Source organism: Symphalangus syndactylus, chromosome 11, assembly GCF_028878055.3.
Source record: "Symphalangus syndactylus isolate Jambi chromosome 11, NHGRI_mSymSyn1-v2.1_pri, whole genome shotgun sequence".
NCBI lineage: Eukaryota > Metazoa > Chordata > Mammalia > Primates > Hylobatidae > Symphalangus > Symphalangus syndactylus.
The window spans coordinates 36528320-36540897 of record NC_072433.2 but is presented as its reverse complement, the minus strand read 5'-3'; the positions used below and the strand labels follow the sequence as shown (position 1 = coordinate 36540897).

General features: G+C 50.8%; 1 protein-coding gene across 1 annotated transcript in view; it reads right to left on the bottom strand.

The window, feature by feature from the left end:
* Nucleotides 1-2774: 2774 nt before the first annotated feature.
* Nucleotides 2775-12578, bottom strand: part of PLLP (plasmolipin) — a 29800-nt gene continuing 19996 nt past the window's right edge. Inside the window, exons 2-4 of the mRNA XM_055299468.2 lie at nt 9328-9501; nt 5147-5269; nt 2775-3726 (exon numbers count right to left, since the gene is read on the bottom strand). Coding sequence (XP_055155443.1) covers nt 3610-3726; nt 5147-5269; nt 9328-9501 — 414 coding nt within the window. The 3' untranslated portion in view covers nt 2775-3609. The remainder of the gene's footprint in view (nt 3727-5146; nt 5270-9327; nt 9502-12578) is intronic.

Genomic DNA, 12578 nt, shown 5'->3' with positions numbered 1-12578 from the left:
CACTGCACTCTCACCAGCCTGCTTTGGCCCTTTAAAACCACTCTCAGAGCCAGCTCTTCAAAATGCCACCTCTCCTGGGCTTGCTTTCCCTTGCTTTGTCTATAAATGGGACTGTCCACCACAGCCCAGGCATGCTGGGGGCACTTGCTAAGACCTGTGGACCAGCCTGCCTGCTTGAGAAAAGGCCAGTGGACAAGTCCAGAGATTAAATGATGAAAAAACGATGATAAAGGCAAATTGGTTTTTCACCCTTTTTTGCGGGGGATGGAGTTTTGCTTTTGTTGCCCAGGCTGGAGTGCAATGGCATGATCTCAGCACACTGCAACCTCCACCTCCCAAGTTCAGTGATTCTGCTGCCTCAGCCTCCCAAGCAGCCGGGATTATAGGTGTCCACCACCATGCCCAGCTAATTTTTGTATTTTTAGTAGAGACGGTTTTACCATGTTGGTCAGGCTGGTCTTGAACTCCTGACCTCAGGTGATCACCCACCTCCCAAAGTGCTGGGATCACAGGTGTGAGCCACCATGACTGGCTGGTTTTTCACCCTTTCTGCTCAGAAAAAGGGAGGCAAGTCTTTTGTCACTTAGTATAAGTAGACGTTCTGATTTCTTTTAAAATAAACTAGCAGCCTGTCTCTCCATCCACAGACACTTAGACTGAGATGTCAGGTGCCACCTTTGATGGGGCTCTCATCTGGCCTGCGGTGAGGAAGCCCCAGTCCTCTTGCTTAGGACTCCTCCCCAATGGGAAGCAATAGTCACGCAAACTGCTGAGCCTTAGCATTGACTGAGTGCCTTTAATGTCCCCCCTGAAACAGGCTTTTTGATTCATGTTGGAAACATAAGAGGGGTGAGCTCTCTAACTTGCCTGGGATTTTGTTTTGCATTTAAGTGCATTGCCCTTCCTTAAAACCAAACTCTTATAACTTACTCCTGGAAGGACTAATTTATTATTCAAACTCTGAGACTTTAGATGCTATTAATATTTATACCAGGGCCAGGTGTGGTGGTTCATGCCTATAATCTCAGCACTTTGGGAGGCTGAGGTGGGAGGATCACTTGAAGCTGGGAGTTTAAGACCAGCCTGGGCAATATAGCGAGACCCAGTGTCTACAAAAAATTTAAAAATCAGCCGGGTGCGGTGGCTCACGCCTGTAATCCCAGTAATTTGGGAGGCCAAAGCAGGTGGATCACGAGGTCAGGAGATTGAGACCATCCTGGCTAACAGGGTGAAACCCCATTTCTATTAAAAATACAACAAATTAGCTGGGCGTGGTGGCACGCACCTGTAGTCTCAGCTACTCGGGAGGCTGAGGCAGGAGAATCGCTTGAATCTGGGAGGCAGAGGTTGCAGTGAGCCGAGATCACACCACTGCACTCCAGCCTGGGTGACAAAGCAAGACTCCGTCTTAAAAAAAAAAAAAAAAAAAAAAAATTAGCTGGGCATGGTGGCCTGCACTTGTAGTCCAAGCTACTGAGGAGGCTGAGGTGGGAGGATTGCTTGAGCCTGGGCAGTCAAGGCTGCAGTGAGCTGTGGTTGTGGCACTGTACTCCAACCTGGGCAACAGCAAGACCCTGTCTCTTAAAAAAAAAAAAAAAAAAATTGGCCGGGTGCGATGGTTCACACCTGTAATCCCAGCACTTTGGGAGGCTGAGGCAGGTGGATCACGAGGTCAGGAGATCAAGACCATTCCTGGCTAACATGGTGAAACCCCATCTCTACTAAAAATACAAAAAATCAGCTGGGCATGGTGGCACTCACCTGTAGTCTCAGCTACTCGGGAGGCTGAGGCAGGAGAATTGCTTGAACCCAGAAGGCAGAGGTTGCAGTGAGCTGAGATGGTGCCACTGCACTCCAGCCTGGGTGACAGAGTGAGACTCCATCTCCAAAAAAAATAAAAATAAAGATAAATTATACCAGGACAACAGCACAAACTGGGCTTGTCCCAGGCGGACTGGGACATAGGTACTGGATTTAATCCCCCATCCCTTAGTAACAGTGTAGCTTATCTGCACTTTGACAAGCCAAGGCAGGTGGATCACCTGAGGTCAGGAGTTAAGAGACCAGCCTGGCCAACATGGTGAAACCCTGTTGTTTAAACCCTGGGTGTAATCCCAGCTACTTGGGAGGCTGAGGTGGGAGAATCACTTGAACCCAGGAGGCGGAGTTTGCAGTGAGCCAAGATTGCGCCATTGCACTCCAGGCTGGGTGCTAGAGCGAGACTCCATCACCAAAAAAATAAAATAAAATAAATAAAAAGGGTACAGAGGGTACCTAGAAATGCTTTTACATTATTGTTTAGAGAACATTGCTCTGCGGTGTTGGAAAAATAAGCTCAGGAATACTCAGCTGCGGAATTTCCTCTGCTGTCTCTACCAGCTCTGAGCAGGCAGCATGGCCAGCCACCTTGATTATATGACCTCCAAGCTTCACAGACTTTCAAGGTAGATGATATTGTTGAAATCTTTCATTCAGTAAGCTCATCTAACCTGCCCAAAGCAAGGGTGACTAAGTTATTGTCAAACTGAGTCACCTGTGAGAATAAAAGTCCGTGCTATTCTACTTATGCCAGCACAAACAGCATAAACCAGGACTGTTCCAGACCCAGCAAGCAGGAAGTATAGGCAGCCTTCCTCTGGTCAAAGGGTCGGCAGGTGTTGCTGAACGACTCCAGAACGTGAACTGCCCTATAGCAGGCATCTTCTGCAGTCAAGCTGAGGTCTCCTGGAGGTTACAAGCACCTGCAAAAGTGATTCGCCAACATCTTGTCCAAATAATTTCTCTCATCTTTATTTTTATTAAAAAAAATAAAATAAAATAAAACAGTCACCACCAACCACATGACAACTCGCCAGGCAAGGCCTTGCATCCCTCCCTCCTTCGCGTCCCGTGTGCCTAGTCAGCAAGGTTGGGGAGGCAGTCGGCGCTGATGTTAGCTTCGCCCAAAGGGAGTATTACAGAGAGAGGCTTGGGAAAGGGAAGGAAACCTGGACAGGCTTTTCAGCATTGAGAAATCACTTAAAACTGATTTGCTTTCAGTAACTGGTATGTCTGAAATGCAGGGAGGGAAGACCATGCTGTCAACAATCATAACCCACTTTTTACAGGTTGGCTCCAGGGAGAGGTTGGTCGAAACGGTGTTTAAAGGAAGGAGAGTGGTTTCACGAGCTTGCTCAGCTCTCCTGGAACAAAGACTAAGGTGCTACATGTTGCTTGTTAGGCTTATACTACGGCGGGTCTGGGGCTGCAGGTGTGGAGTCCTTGTTAGTGCATTTAGTGCTGGTGAGAAGGGTGGGCCCCAGTCTTGGACGCTGAAGTCCTCTAAAGACAAGGCAGAGACACAGCCTCAGATCCCCCGTCACCTTCCACTGAATAAGGGGGATGGAGAGGAGGTCTCAGCGGTTGGCCTCCTGCAAGCCGAGGTGCCTGCCAGCCTGGGCCTGCTTCCTTAGCGCTGTGAGAGCTTGTGTCTGATGGGCAGAGAGGAGCAAATGCAGTCCCTGTCGGGCTGACTCCGCGCAGGGCTCCCCAGCTTCGGGCTTGCAGGACAACCCTGCTGTGTGACCCAGCGGCGGCTTCAGCCCCAGAGGGGGCCGTGGCACAGGTGGTTTAGGCATAGCCGCCAGCCATCTGACTGGTGGCCGCATTGCTGCCTACTCCTCGCCAGGCCTGGTAGCTGAAGAAGGCACTCACTCCATAGGCGATCATCACCAAACACGCAAAGAACTGAAAGAGAGGTGAGAAGGGCTTAAGGACCGAGAGGGTGACAGTGACACAAGCTCCAACCAGATCTCAGGCCAGGCAGGAGGGGTTGTGGCAGCCGCACCATCTCACACTTAGCCAGGTGCATTTCACAGCTGTTTATCGTGGGGCTGATGAGTACCAGGGTCCTGGGATGCCAACATTACCTTCTAAGCACGGGAAACAGCTAAGAACCACAGGCGGGGCCTGTCAGATTGTGATAAGGGCAATGAAGGAGAAGATAAGAGTGACACAGGGGACACCTAGCAAGGATTTAGTTCTAAAAAGACAACATTCAAAGGCCACCCTAGGAATTTCCTAGAACCAGTTCACGCCTCTATACTAACAGCTGCAGCCACATTCACTGTCCCCCTCACTGAATTTGCTAATTTCAAAACTGCCCTCATCAGGAAGAGTAAGGAACCAAATGCGTGCCGATCGAGGCCCTGCCCTCCCCTGGGCTTGGCTGTGGCTCCAGGCCCGGTGTCCAACCTCTCTGAGCAGGAGCCTCCTGTCTGTCAAAAGGGACTGGTAGTCCGTTCCTCTCCCCTCACTGTGGGTGCCGCAGGATCCTGGGAGGAGATGGTGTGCAGGGCCTGGTGGTGTGAAGGGTGACAGGCATGGAAGGGACTGCAGCCATTTCACTGGCCACCTGACGTGGGCCTGGAGTTTGGGTTTCATGGGAGAGCCTATGAATCTCCCAGAATGGTTTAAACCAAAAGGTTTTTGCACGTGCACTTGTCAGTGGAAGAGCGTGTTTTTCACATTCTCCAAGGGGGCACGTGACCCTAAGTCAGTGTGGCACAGCTGATTTACAACAAGGTTCAATAGTTAACCCAGGCCGGGCATGGTAGCTTACACCTGTAATCCCAGCACTTTAACAGGCTGAGGCAAGTGGATCACCTGAGGACAGGAGTTCAAAAGACCAGCCTGGCCAACATGGTGAAACTCCATCTCTACTAAAAATACAAAAATTAGCCAGGTGTAGACTCCCATCTCCAAAAAAAAATACAAAATACAAAAAAATTAGCTGGTGTGGCAGCACACACCTGTAGTCCCAGCTACTTGGGTGGCTGAGTCAGGAGAATCACTTAAACCCAAGAGGCGGAGGTTGCAGTGAGCCCAGATCGCGTCACCGCACTCCAGCCTGGGCAACAGAGCAAGACTCCATCTCAAAAAAAAAAAAAAATAGTTAACCCAAAACTTCCATTGCCCACCACACACCACTCCCCACTGTTAATTATGGAAGCTTGGAGGCAGCCCAGCTCCCCTCTAAGACCCACTGAGTGTTCAGGTGACAACTCCTCAGGAGGTGGCAGGTGCCTGGCCTCAGACCAAGCGAGCAGCGTGAGTCCTGGGGCCGAGACCCTGCAGACCACCAAGGGAACCTGGGAAGCAGACTCACCGAGGCAGCCGCACGCTGGTTATACGGCCGGGTGCCCCTCAGGGATGTCAGGTCAACTGCCGCAGAGCAGGCGATGAAGGCGGTGATGTAGAGAACGGTGGCGCTGATGTTAAAGATCATTAACTGCAGGACATGGGGGTAGGGAGTGGGGAGAGAAAAGGCTTAAGACACAAAGAGAGGCCGGGCACGGTGGTTTACACCTGTAATCCCAGCACTTTGGGGGACTGAAGTGGAAAGATTGCTTGAGCCCAGGAGTTAGAGACCAGCCTGGGGAACATAGGTAGGCCCCATCTCTACAAAAATAAAAAAGTTAGCCAGGCATGGTGGCCATGCCTGTGATCTCAGCTACTTAGGAGGCTGAGATGGGAGGATCACCTGGCGCCAGGAGGTTGAGGCTGCAGTGAGCCATGATCACACCACTGCACTCCAGCCTGGGTGACAGAGTGAGATCCTGTATCAAAAAAAAAGACACACAAGGAGACCAACGGTTGGGGCCTCTTGGTTCCCACTGGCATACTCCTTGAGTAGCCATTGGATGGGGATGCAAACACCTGGGTCTTTCCCACTGACAGCGCCTCAAGAGGCCACCGTTGCCAGGGGGTCAGCCCACGAGGCCCTGGTCCCCAGGAGGCCTGCTGAGCAGGGAGCATGAACACACCTGAGGCTGGGGGAGGGGAATGACAGGAGGGCCTCAGTGATGGGGTAGGGGCAGTGCCAGACCCATTCCTCACAGAAAGAGGCCAATCCATGACCCATCTCTTTATACCAGCTAAAGAAACACAGGCCACTCCTCCAAGTGCAGCCCAGTGCCAAGCCCAGGCCATCCCTGGTACCACTGCAAGGTTTGGCTCTGTGGCCAGTCCTGGGCTGGGCCTCATATCCCTCTCTGCCTTCAGGGGGAAGAATCTTAGTCTCCCTTTCGGCTACATCCTAAGCTCAAGGCTCTAAGCAAATGCCAGGGTCAGGACCAGGAGGACCAGATATTTCAAGCTGGATACGGAACCTGACTGGCAGGAAGGGGCCCTCTGCTGACAACCAGGCCCCAGTCCCTCATCCCAAACGCTTGGCCCCAGGAGCCCATTCACAGTCTTCAAACGCATAGTCCTCAAACATTCATTCTGTTTGTCCAATATACTTTTAAAAAATTACCAACCTTATAAAATTAAATTTCATGAAAACCTGAAGACTTCATGTAAAAATTTCTTATTAAAAAATTCTTGGCCGGGTACAGTATTGCTCATGCCTGTAATCCCAGCACTTTGGGAGGCCGAGGCAGGCAGATCACTTGAGGTCAGGAGTTAGAGACCAGCCTGGCCAACATGGTGAAACCTCGTCTCCAATAAAAATACAAAAATTAGCCAAGAATGGTGGTGCCCACCTGTAATCCTAGCTACATAGGAGGCTGAGGTGGAAGAATCACTTGAACCCGGGAGGCAGGGGTTGCAATGAGCTAAGATCGCGCCACTGCACTCCAGCCTGGCCGACAGAGCAGGACTTTGTCTTAAAAAAAAAAAAAAAAAAAAAAAAAATCTTTGGATATCAAAAGATTTTGCTACAGCCGGGCGCGGTGGCTCACGCTTGTAATCCCAGCACTTTGGGAGGCCGAGGCGGGCGGATCACAAGGTCAGGAGATCAAGACCACGGTGAAACCCCGTCTCTACTAAAAATACAAAAAAATTAGCCGGGCGCTGTGGCGGGCGCCTATAGTCCCAGCTACTCGGGAGGCTGAGGCAGGAGAATGGCATGAACCCGGGAGGCGGAGCTTGCAGTGAGCCGAGATCGTGCCAGTGCACTCCAGCCTGGGTGACAGAGCGAGACTCCGTCTCAAAAAAAAAAAAAAAAAAAAAGATTTTGCTACAAAGGGGCTGCATTCCGACTAGGAACAGATGAAGTGAGTATAGAGGCAGCTTGCGATGGGCAGATGGATGCTGGCTTCTCCAGGGTCCCTCCTGACCCAATTCGCTCACATATCTTGCCTGGATCCTGTAGGGGTCTGTAGCCCCCATGCCAGAAAATCCCAAGTTGGCCATGCTAATCCAGCCTTCTCTAGATGCAGTTAAGCCCTCTCTGCCCCATTCGTTGAGGGTCCAGAAGCACAAGAAGCAATGCCCTGCCACTGTGGCAGAAGGGAGCCTCCTTCACATTAACAGCCACGGCTGGAGCCCCAAATCCGCACCTAAGAGACACACAGGCTTTTATCTCCAGAGATTTCTCTCTTAGAGGCCCCTGGGACACGAGGGAGGGGGTGGACCCTGAGCCCGGAAGTCAGGGCGCCGCCTCCTCACCCCAAAATCTTCCCTGCAAGCCCAGCGACCCCTGCAAACGCTGCCTGTTTCTGCCAGGGATGTCGAGATCTAACAAACCCATTCTGTCTTGAGGATGACTCACGTTTCCTCGGTTTAAAAAGTCATTGAATTCCAAACAATGCCGCCTAGTCCCAGCCTTGCTTGTCTTACAATCATGTGCCTTTCTCGCCTCTCTTCTCACTGAAAGCCTCAGACCCCAGCTGCAGGGGTTTTCCGGGTCAGAGGAAAAAAAAAAAAAACCAGCAGCTTTCTGTGTGTCTGGCGGGGGTACTTCCCATGTCTGCTCTCAGCCCTGTGTCCTGGGGAGACTGTCCTGGGGAAAACCTGGGGAGCCCAGCCCCTCCCGGGCCTCAGAGCCTCACCTGCAGGCAGCCAGGTGCCCGAGTTTGTCCTGCACACTTGAGGCCCTGGCCTGGGCAACTTCTGACAGCTTGCCCCAGCCTCCAGCCACAGGGCTGCCTACCTAGGCCAAGCTACAATCTCACAAACTCATACAACACAGGCACAAATTCTGACCACTCTCAGAGGGAAATTTTTTTTTTTTTTTTTGAGGCAGAGTCTTGCTCTGTCACCCAGGCTGGAGTACAATGGTGTGATCTTGGCTCACTGCAATCTCCGCCTCTCAGGTTCAAGCAATTTTCCTGTCTCAGCCTCCCGAGTAGCTGGGACTAGAGGCACGTGCCACCACACCTGGCTAATTGTTGTATTTTTTGTAGAGACAGGGTTTCACCATATTGGTCAGGCTGGTCTCAAACTTCTGACCTCAGGTGATCCACTCGCCTCAGCCTCCCAAAGTGCTGGGATTACAGGCGTGAGCCACCACACCCGGCCAGGAAAAATATTTTTAAGATTCCAAATGGCCTCTTATAAATCCACTCAACAGCTCCTCACTTCTACTCCCCTCCTGGGACAGTCAAGCCCAGGGGGATGGGGAGGAGGCGGAGGAAGGAGGGTTGTGAGGGCTGAGGGCTCCCCAAAAAACTGTGCACCTCGGTGTGGTGGCTCACTCCTGTACTCCCAGAACTTTGGGAGGCCAAAGTGAGAGAACTGCTTGAGCCCAGGAGTTCAAGACCAGCCTGGCAATAAAGTGAGAACCCTCCTCTACAAAAAAATATATATATATATAATATATTATATATATTATATATATAATATATTATATATATTATATATATATTATATATATTATATATATAATATATATAATATATTATATATATATTATATTATATAATATATATTATATATATTATATATTATATTTTATGTATAATATATATTATATAATATATTATATAATATATTATATATAATATATTATATATATTATATATAATATATTATATATATTATATATAATATATTATATATATATTATATATAATATATTATATATTATATATAATATATTATATATAATATATATAATATATTATATATATTATATATAATATATAATATATTATATATATTATATATAATATATTATATATATTATATATAATATATTATATATATTATATATATTATATATAATATATATATATAAATTAGCAGGGCATGGTGGCACGTGCCTGTAGTCCTAGCTACTGGGGAGGCTGAGATGGGAGGATCACATGAGCCCAGGTGTTCAAGGCGGCAGTGAGCCATTATCGAGGCACTGCACTCCAGCCTGCACATAGTGAGACACTGTCTTGAAGGAAAAATAGAAAAACTGGACCCCTGAACCATCAATCCTCACCTCCACCCCTGGCTCTGCAGACCAGCTTAGGTCAGTGAGGAAGTCAGGCCACCCCCCCACACCCTGCCACTTCTTTTAGGGAAAGTCACAGTGGTCCTGTCATAGCCACTTCCAGTATCCCCACCCAGACTCACCACCAGTGGCCAGGGAACCATGTACAACTTCGTGTGCAGCTGAAACAGGTAGAGGATGAAGAGGACGATTGTCACCAGCCAGAGGAAGACAGCGACGAACATCACCCAGCCATAGGCCGGGTACAGGTGGTACGGGGTGTCCGCAATCAGCGCCCACACCAGCAGCCCCAGCACCTAGAAGGGTCAGACAGGGCAGGGTCGGCCAGAGATGCAGTTTCATTTCTTATCTAGCTAAGTAATATTGGCCAGGCACAGTGGCTCATGCTTGTAATGTCAGCACTTTGGGAGCCTAAGGTGTGATAATCGCTGGAGGCCAGGAGTTCAAGACCAGCCTGAGCAACAGAGCAAGTCCCCATCTCTACAGAAAAATTAAGGCCGGGCACAGTGGCTCACACCTGTAATCCCAGCACTTTGGGAGGCTGAGGTAGGCAGATTACCTCAGGTCAGGAGTTCGAGACCAGCCTGGCCAACATGGTGAAACCCCGTCTTCACTAAAAATACAAAAATTAGCCAGGCATGGTGGCATGTGCCTGTAATCCCAGCTACTTGGGAGGCTGAGGCAGGAGAATTACTTGAACTTGGGAGGCAGAGGTTGCAGTGAGCTGAGATCACACCACTGCACTCCAGCCTGGGCGACAAAAGTGAAAATCCGTCTCAAAAAACAATAATAATAAAAATAATAATAATAGTTAGCCAGGTATGGTGGTGCGTACCTGTGGTCCCAGCTACTCATGAGGCTGAAGCAGGAAGATCACATGGGCCCAGGAGTTAGAAGCTGCAGTGAGCTATGATCATGCCACTGCACGCCAATCTCAGAGACAGAGTGAAATTGTCTCAAAAAATAGAAAAAATTTTAAAAAGGAATGCTGACTTGGCTCGTGGGATACACCACCGTACTGGGGCCCTGACCTGCACTCTCACTCCTCATCCAGGTCTCAGCTGAGATGTCAGGTGCTCCAGGACACCCCCACGCCTCCAGCTGGCATCCCAGAGCCCTCATCAGTGCTCACAGGGCCCCCCAGGCACCCACCATCCAGGGCCATAATCGTTCCCTTCCCCAGACTGCGAGCTCCACGAGGGCACGGCCGTGGCTGTCTCACAGCTACGTCCCCACACCCAGCACAGGACCTAGGCCCTGCCAGGGGCTCAGTAAAAGCTGCTGAAATGAAGATCAAGTCACCACAGTCCCAGAGGCGGGAAGACAACAGCCCTGTGTCCTCCCTCCCAGCTGGGCCCAGCAGAGAACGTCACAACGGCCTCTGGGTGACCTCCTGCCCGACACCCCACTTCTCTGGCTCTCCCAGATGCCCTTCTATACAGGTGTTGCCATCTCACAGGTGAAACTGGGCCTCCAGGAAGCCAAGGGGCCTACCTGTCATGCTGTTCCCACATGGCAGGATGGGCCCGACCATCCCAGCAGAGCATGGGTAGTGGCTAATAGCATGAACTCTGGAGCCCAGCTGTCTGGCTTCGATCTCAGCTCTCCTTACCAGCTGTGTGGCCTTGGGAAAGTGTATAACCACCCTTGCTTATCAAATGAGTATAATGACCATTCCTACCTTGTAGAGCTACTGTGAGGACTCACAAGTTCATGCACATAAATGATTGCAACAGAAGTGTTTTTTTATTATTCCACAAGTCCAAACTAGACTGCACAGGCCCCAGCCCTCACAGCCACAGAGAATTCTCTGTGGCAGTTTTGTCGACTTACTATGCAGACTGTCTCAGAGTGCGGGCCAGCAAAGGGCCAGCTGAGGCAGCGCCCAGGGAGCTCGTGGAGGCCCCCAGAAGCACCTCGGATGTGGCCATCCTGGGCCTCCCCAGCCCCTCCTACCCGCCCCCCCCCGACCCCTTGCTGATGGAGATGCTCTGGAGAGTGCCTTCTCCACGAGGGCACTCTCTGGAATCCCTGGCCACGGAGAGGACATGAGGGTCTAGCTTTGGAGAAAGCCTCCATCGCCAATCAAGACATACAGAGGTGTCCTCTTTTTCCCCTTGTCAGCGCCCAGGTAAGTGGCACCAAGGCTGCGTAGTGACCTTGCCACCAGCCCAAGGACAAGTCAGCAGGATCAGAAAAGCAGCTCCGGAGCAGGACCTGCCTCTGGCTGCTAGGGTTTGGAGACAGAAAGTCCTGGCTGCTCCCAGCAGCTGAGGGGCTGCCGCCAGCCCCTAGAGCACCTGAGGGCCTGGGCCCAGAGCACAGACAGAGCTGGGGTGCCTGCCAGGCACCCCATCCAAAAGCACCCTCGTCAAGGACCAGAAGGGAAGCTCCTGTGTGGATCCCTACAGAAGCCAGGGACAAGACTGGGGGGCCTGTAGCTGAGCTGGCCCAGGGAGCCCTCAGCCCTCACAACCCTCCTTCCTCCGCCTCCTCCCCATCCCCCAGGGATCTGGCTCGGGAAGGGTGTGGCCCAGTGGGGAAGTGGCAGGTGGGGCCTCGAGCTTGGAAGTCAAAAGCTGTGTGGCTGTGTGACGCTGACTGAGTACCTTCCCTGCTCTCCGAGGAAGATTCTGGGTTTTGTTCTTTGCTGTATCTTCAGTGCCCAACAGTCCCGGACACACAATATACGCTAAATACACAATGTGCTTAGGAACTAACAATCCTATTTCTGCATCCATGACAGATATCAGAACCCTGCCCTGCACACGTGCTGTGTATTGAAAGAGGAAGCAGCGGGGCTGGGCGTGGTGGCTCATGCCTGTAATCCTAGCATTTGGGGAGGCCAAGGTGGGAGGATTGCCTGAGCCCAGGCATTCAAGACCCCATCCTGGGCAATATACAGGGAGCCCATCTCTGCCAAATAATTTAAAAATTAGCCAAGTGTGGTGGTGGTGCATCTGTGGTCCCAGCTACTTGGGAGGCTGAGAGGGGAGGATCACTTGAATCTGGGAGGTTGAGGCTACAGTGAGCCATGACTGTGCCACTGTACTCCAGCCTGAGGAACAGCAAGACCCTGTCTCAAAATAAACTAAAATAAATAAAATTAAAATTAAGTAAAATTAAAATTAAATTAACAAAATAAAATAATAAGAAGCAGGTGTCCATCTGTGAACTGCCCCCGGCCTCGCCTCCCCCCAACCCAAGTAAGGGGCTCAGCCCGAAGTGCGAGGCTCAGGGAAGGTGTCCCTCTCTCCAGGGCTCAGCACCTGCTCCTCCCCACACTGGGGTGAAGCTCCAGCGACACACCCCCACACACACAGCACCCTGCCAGCCTCTGCTGCCCGTCAGCACTCTCCTTCCACCGCCACAA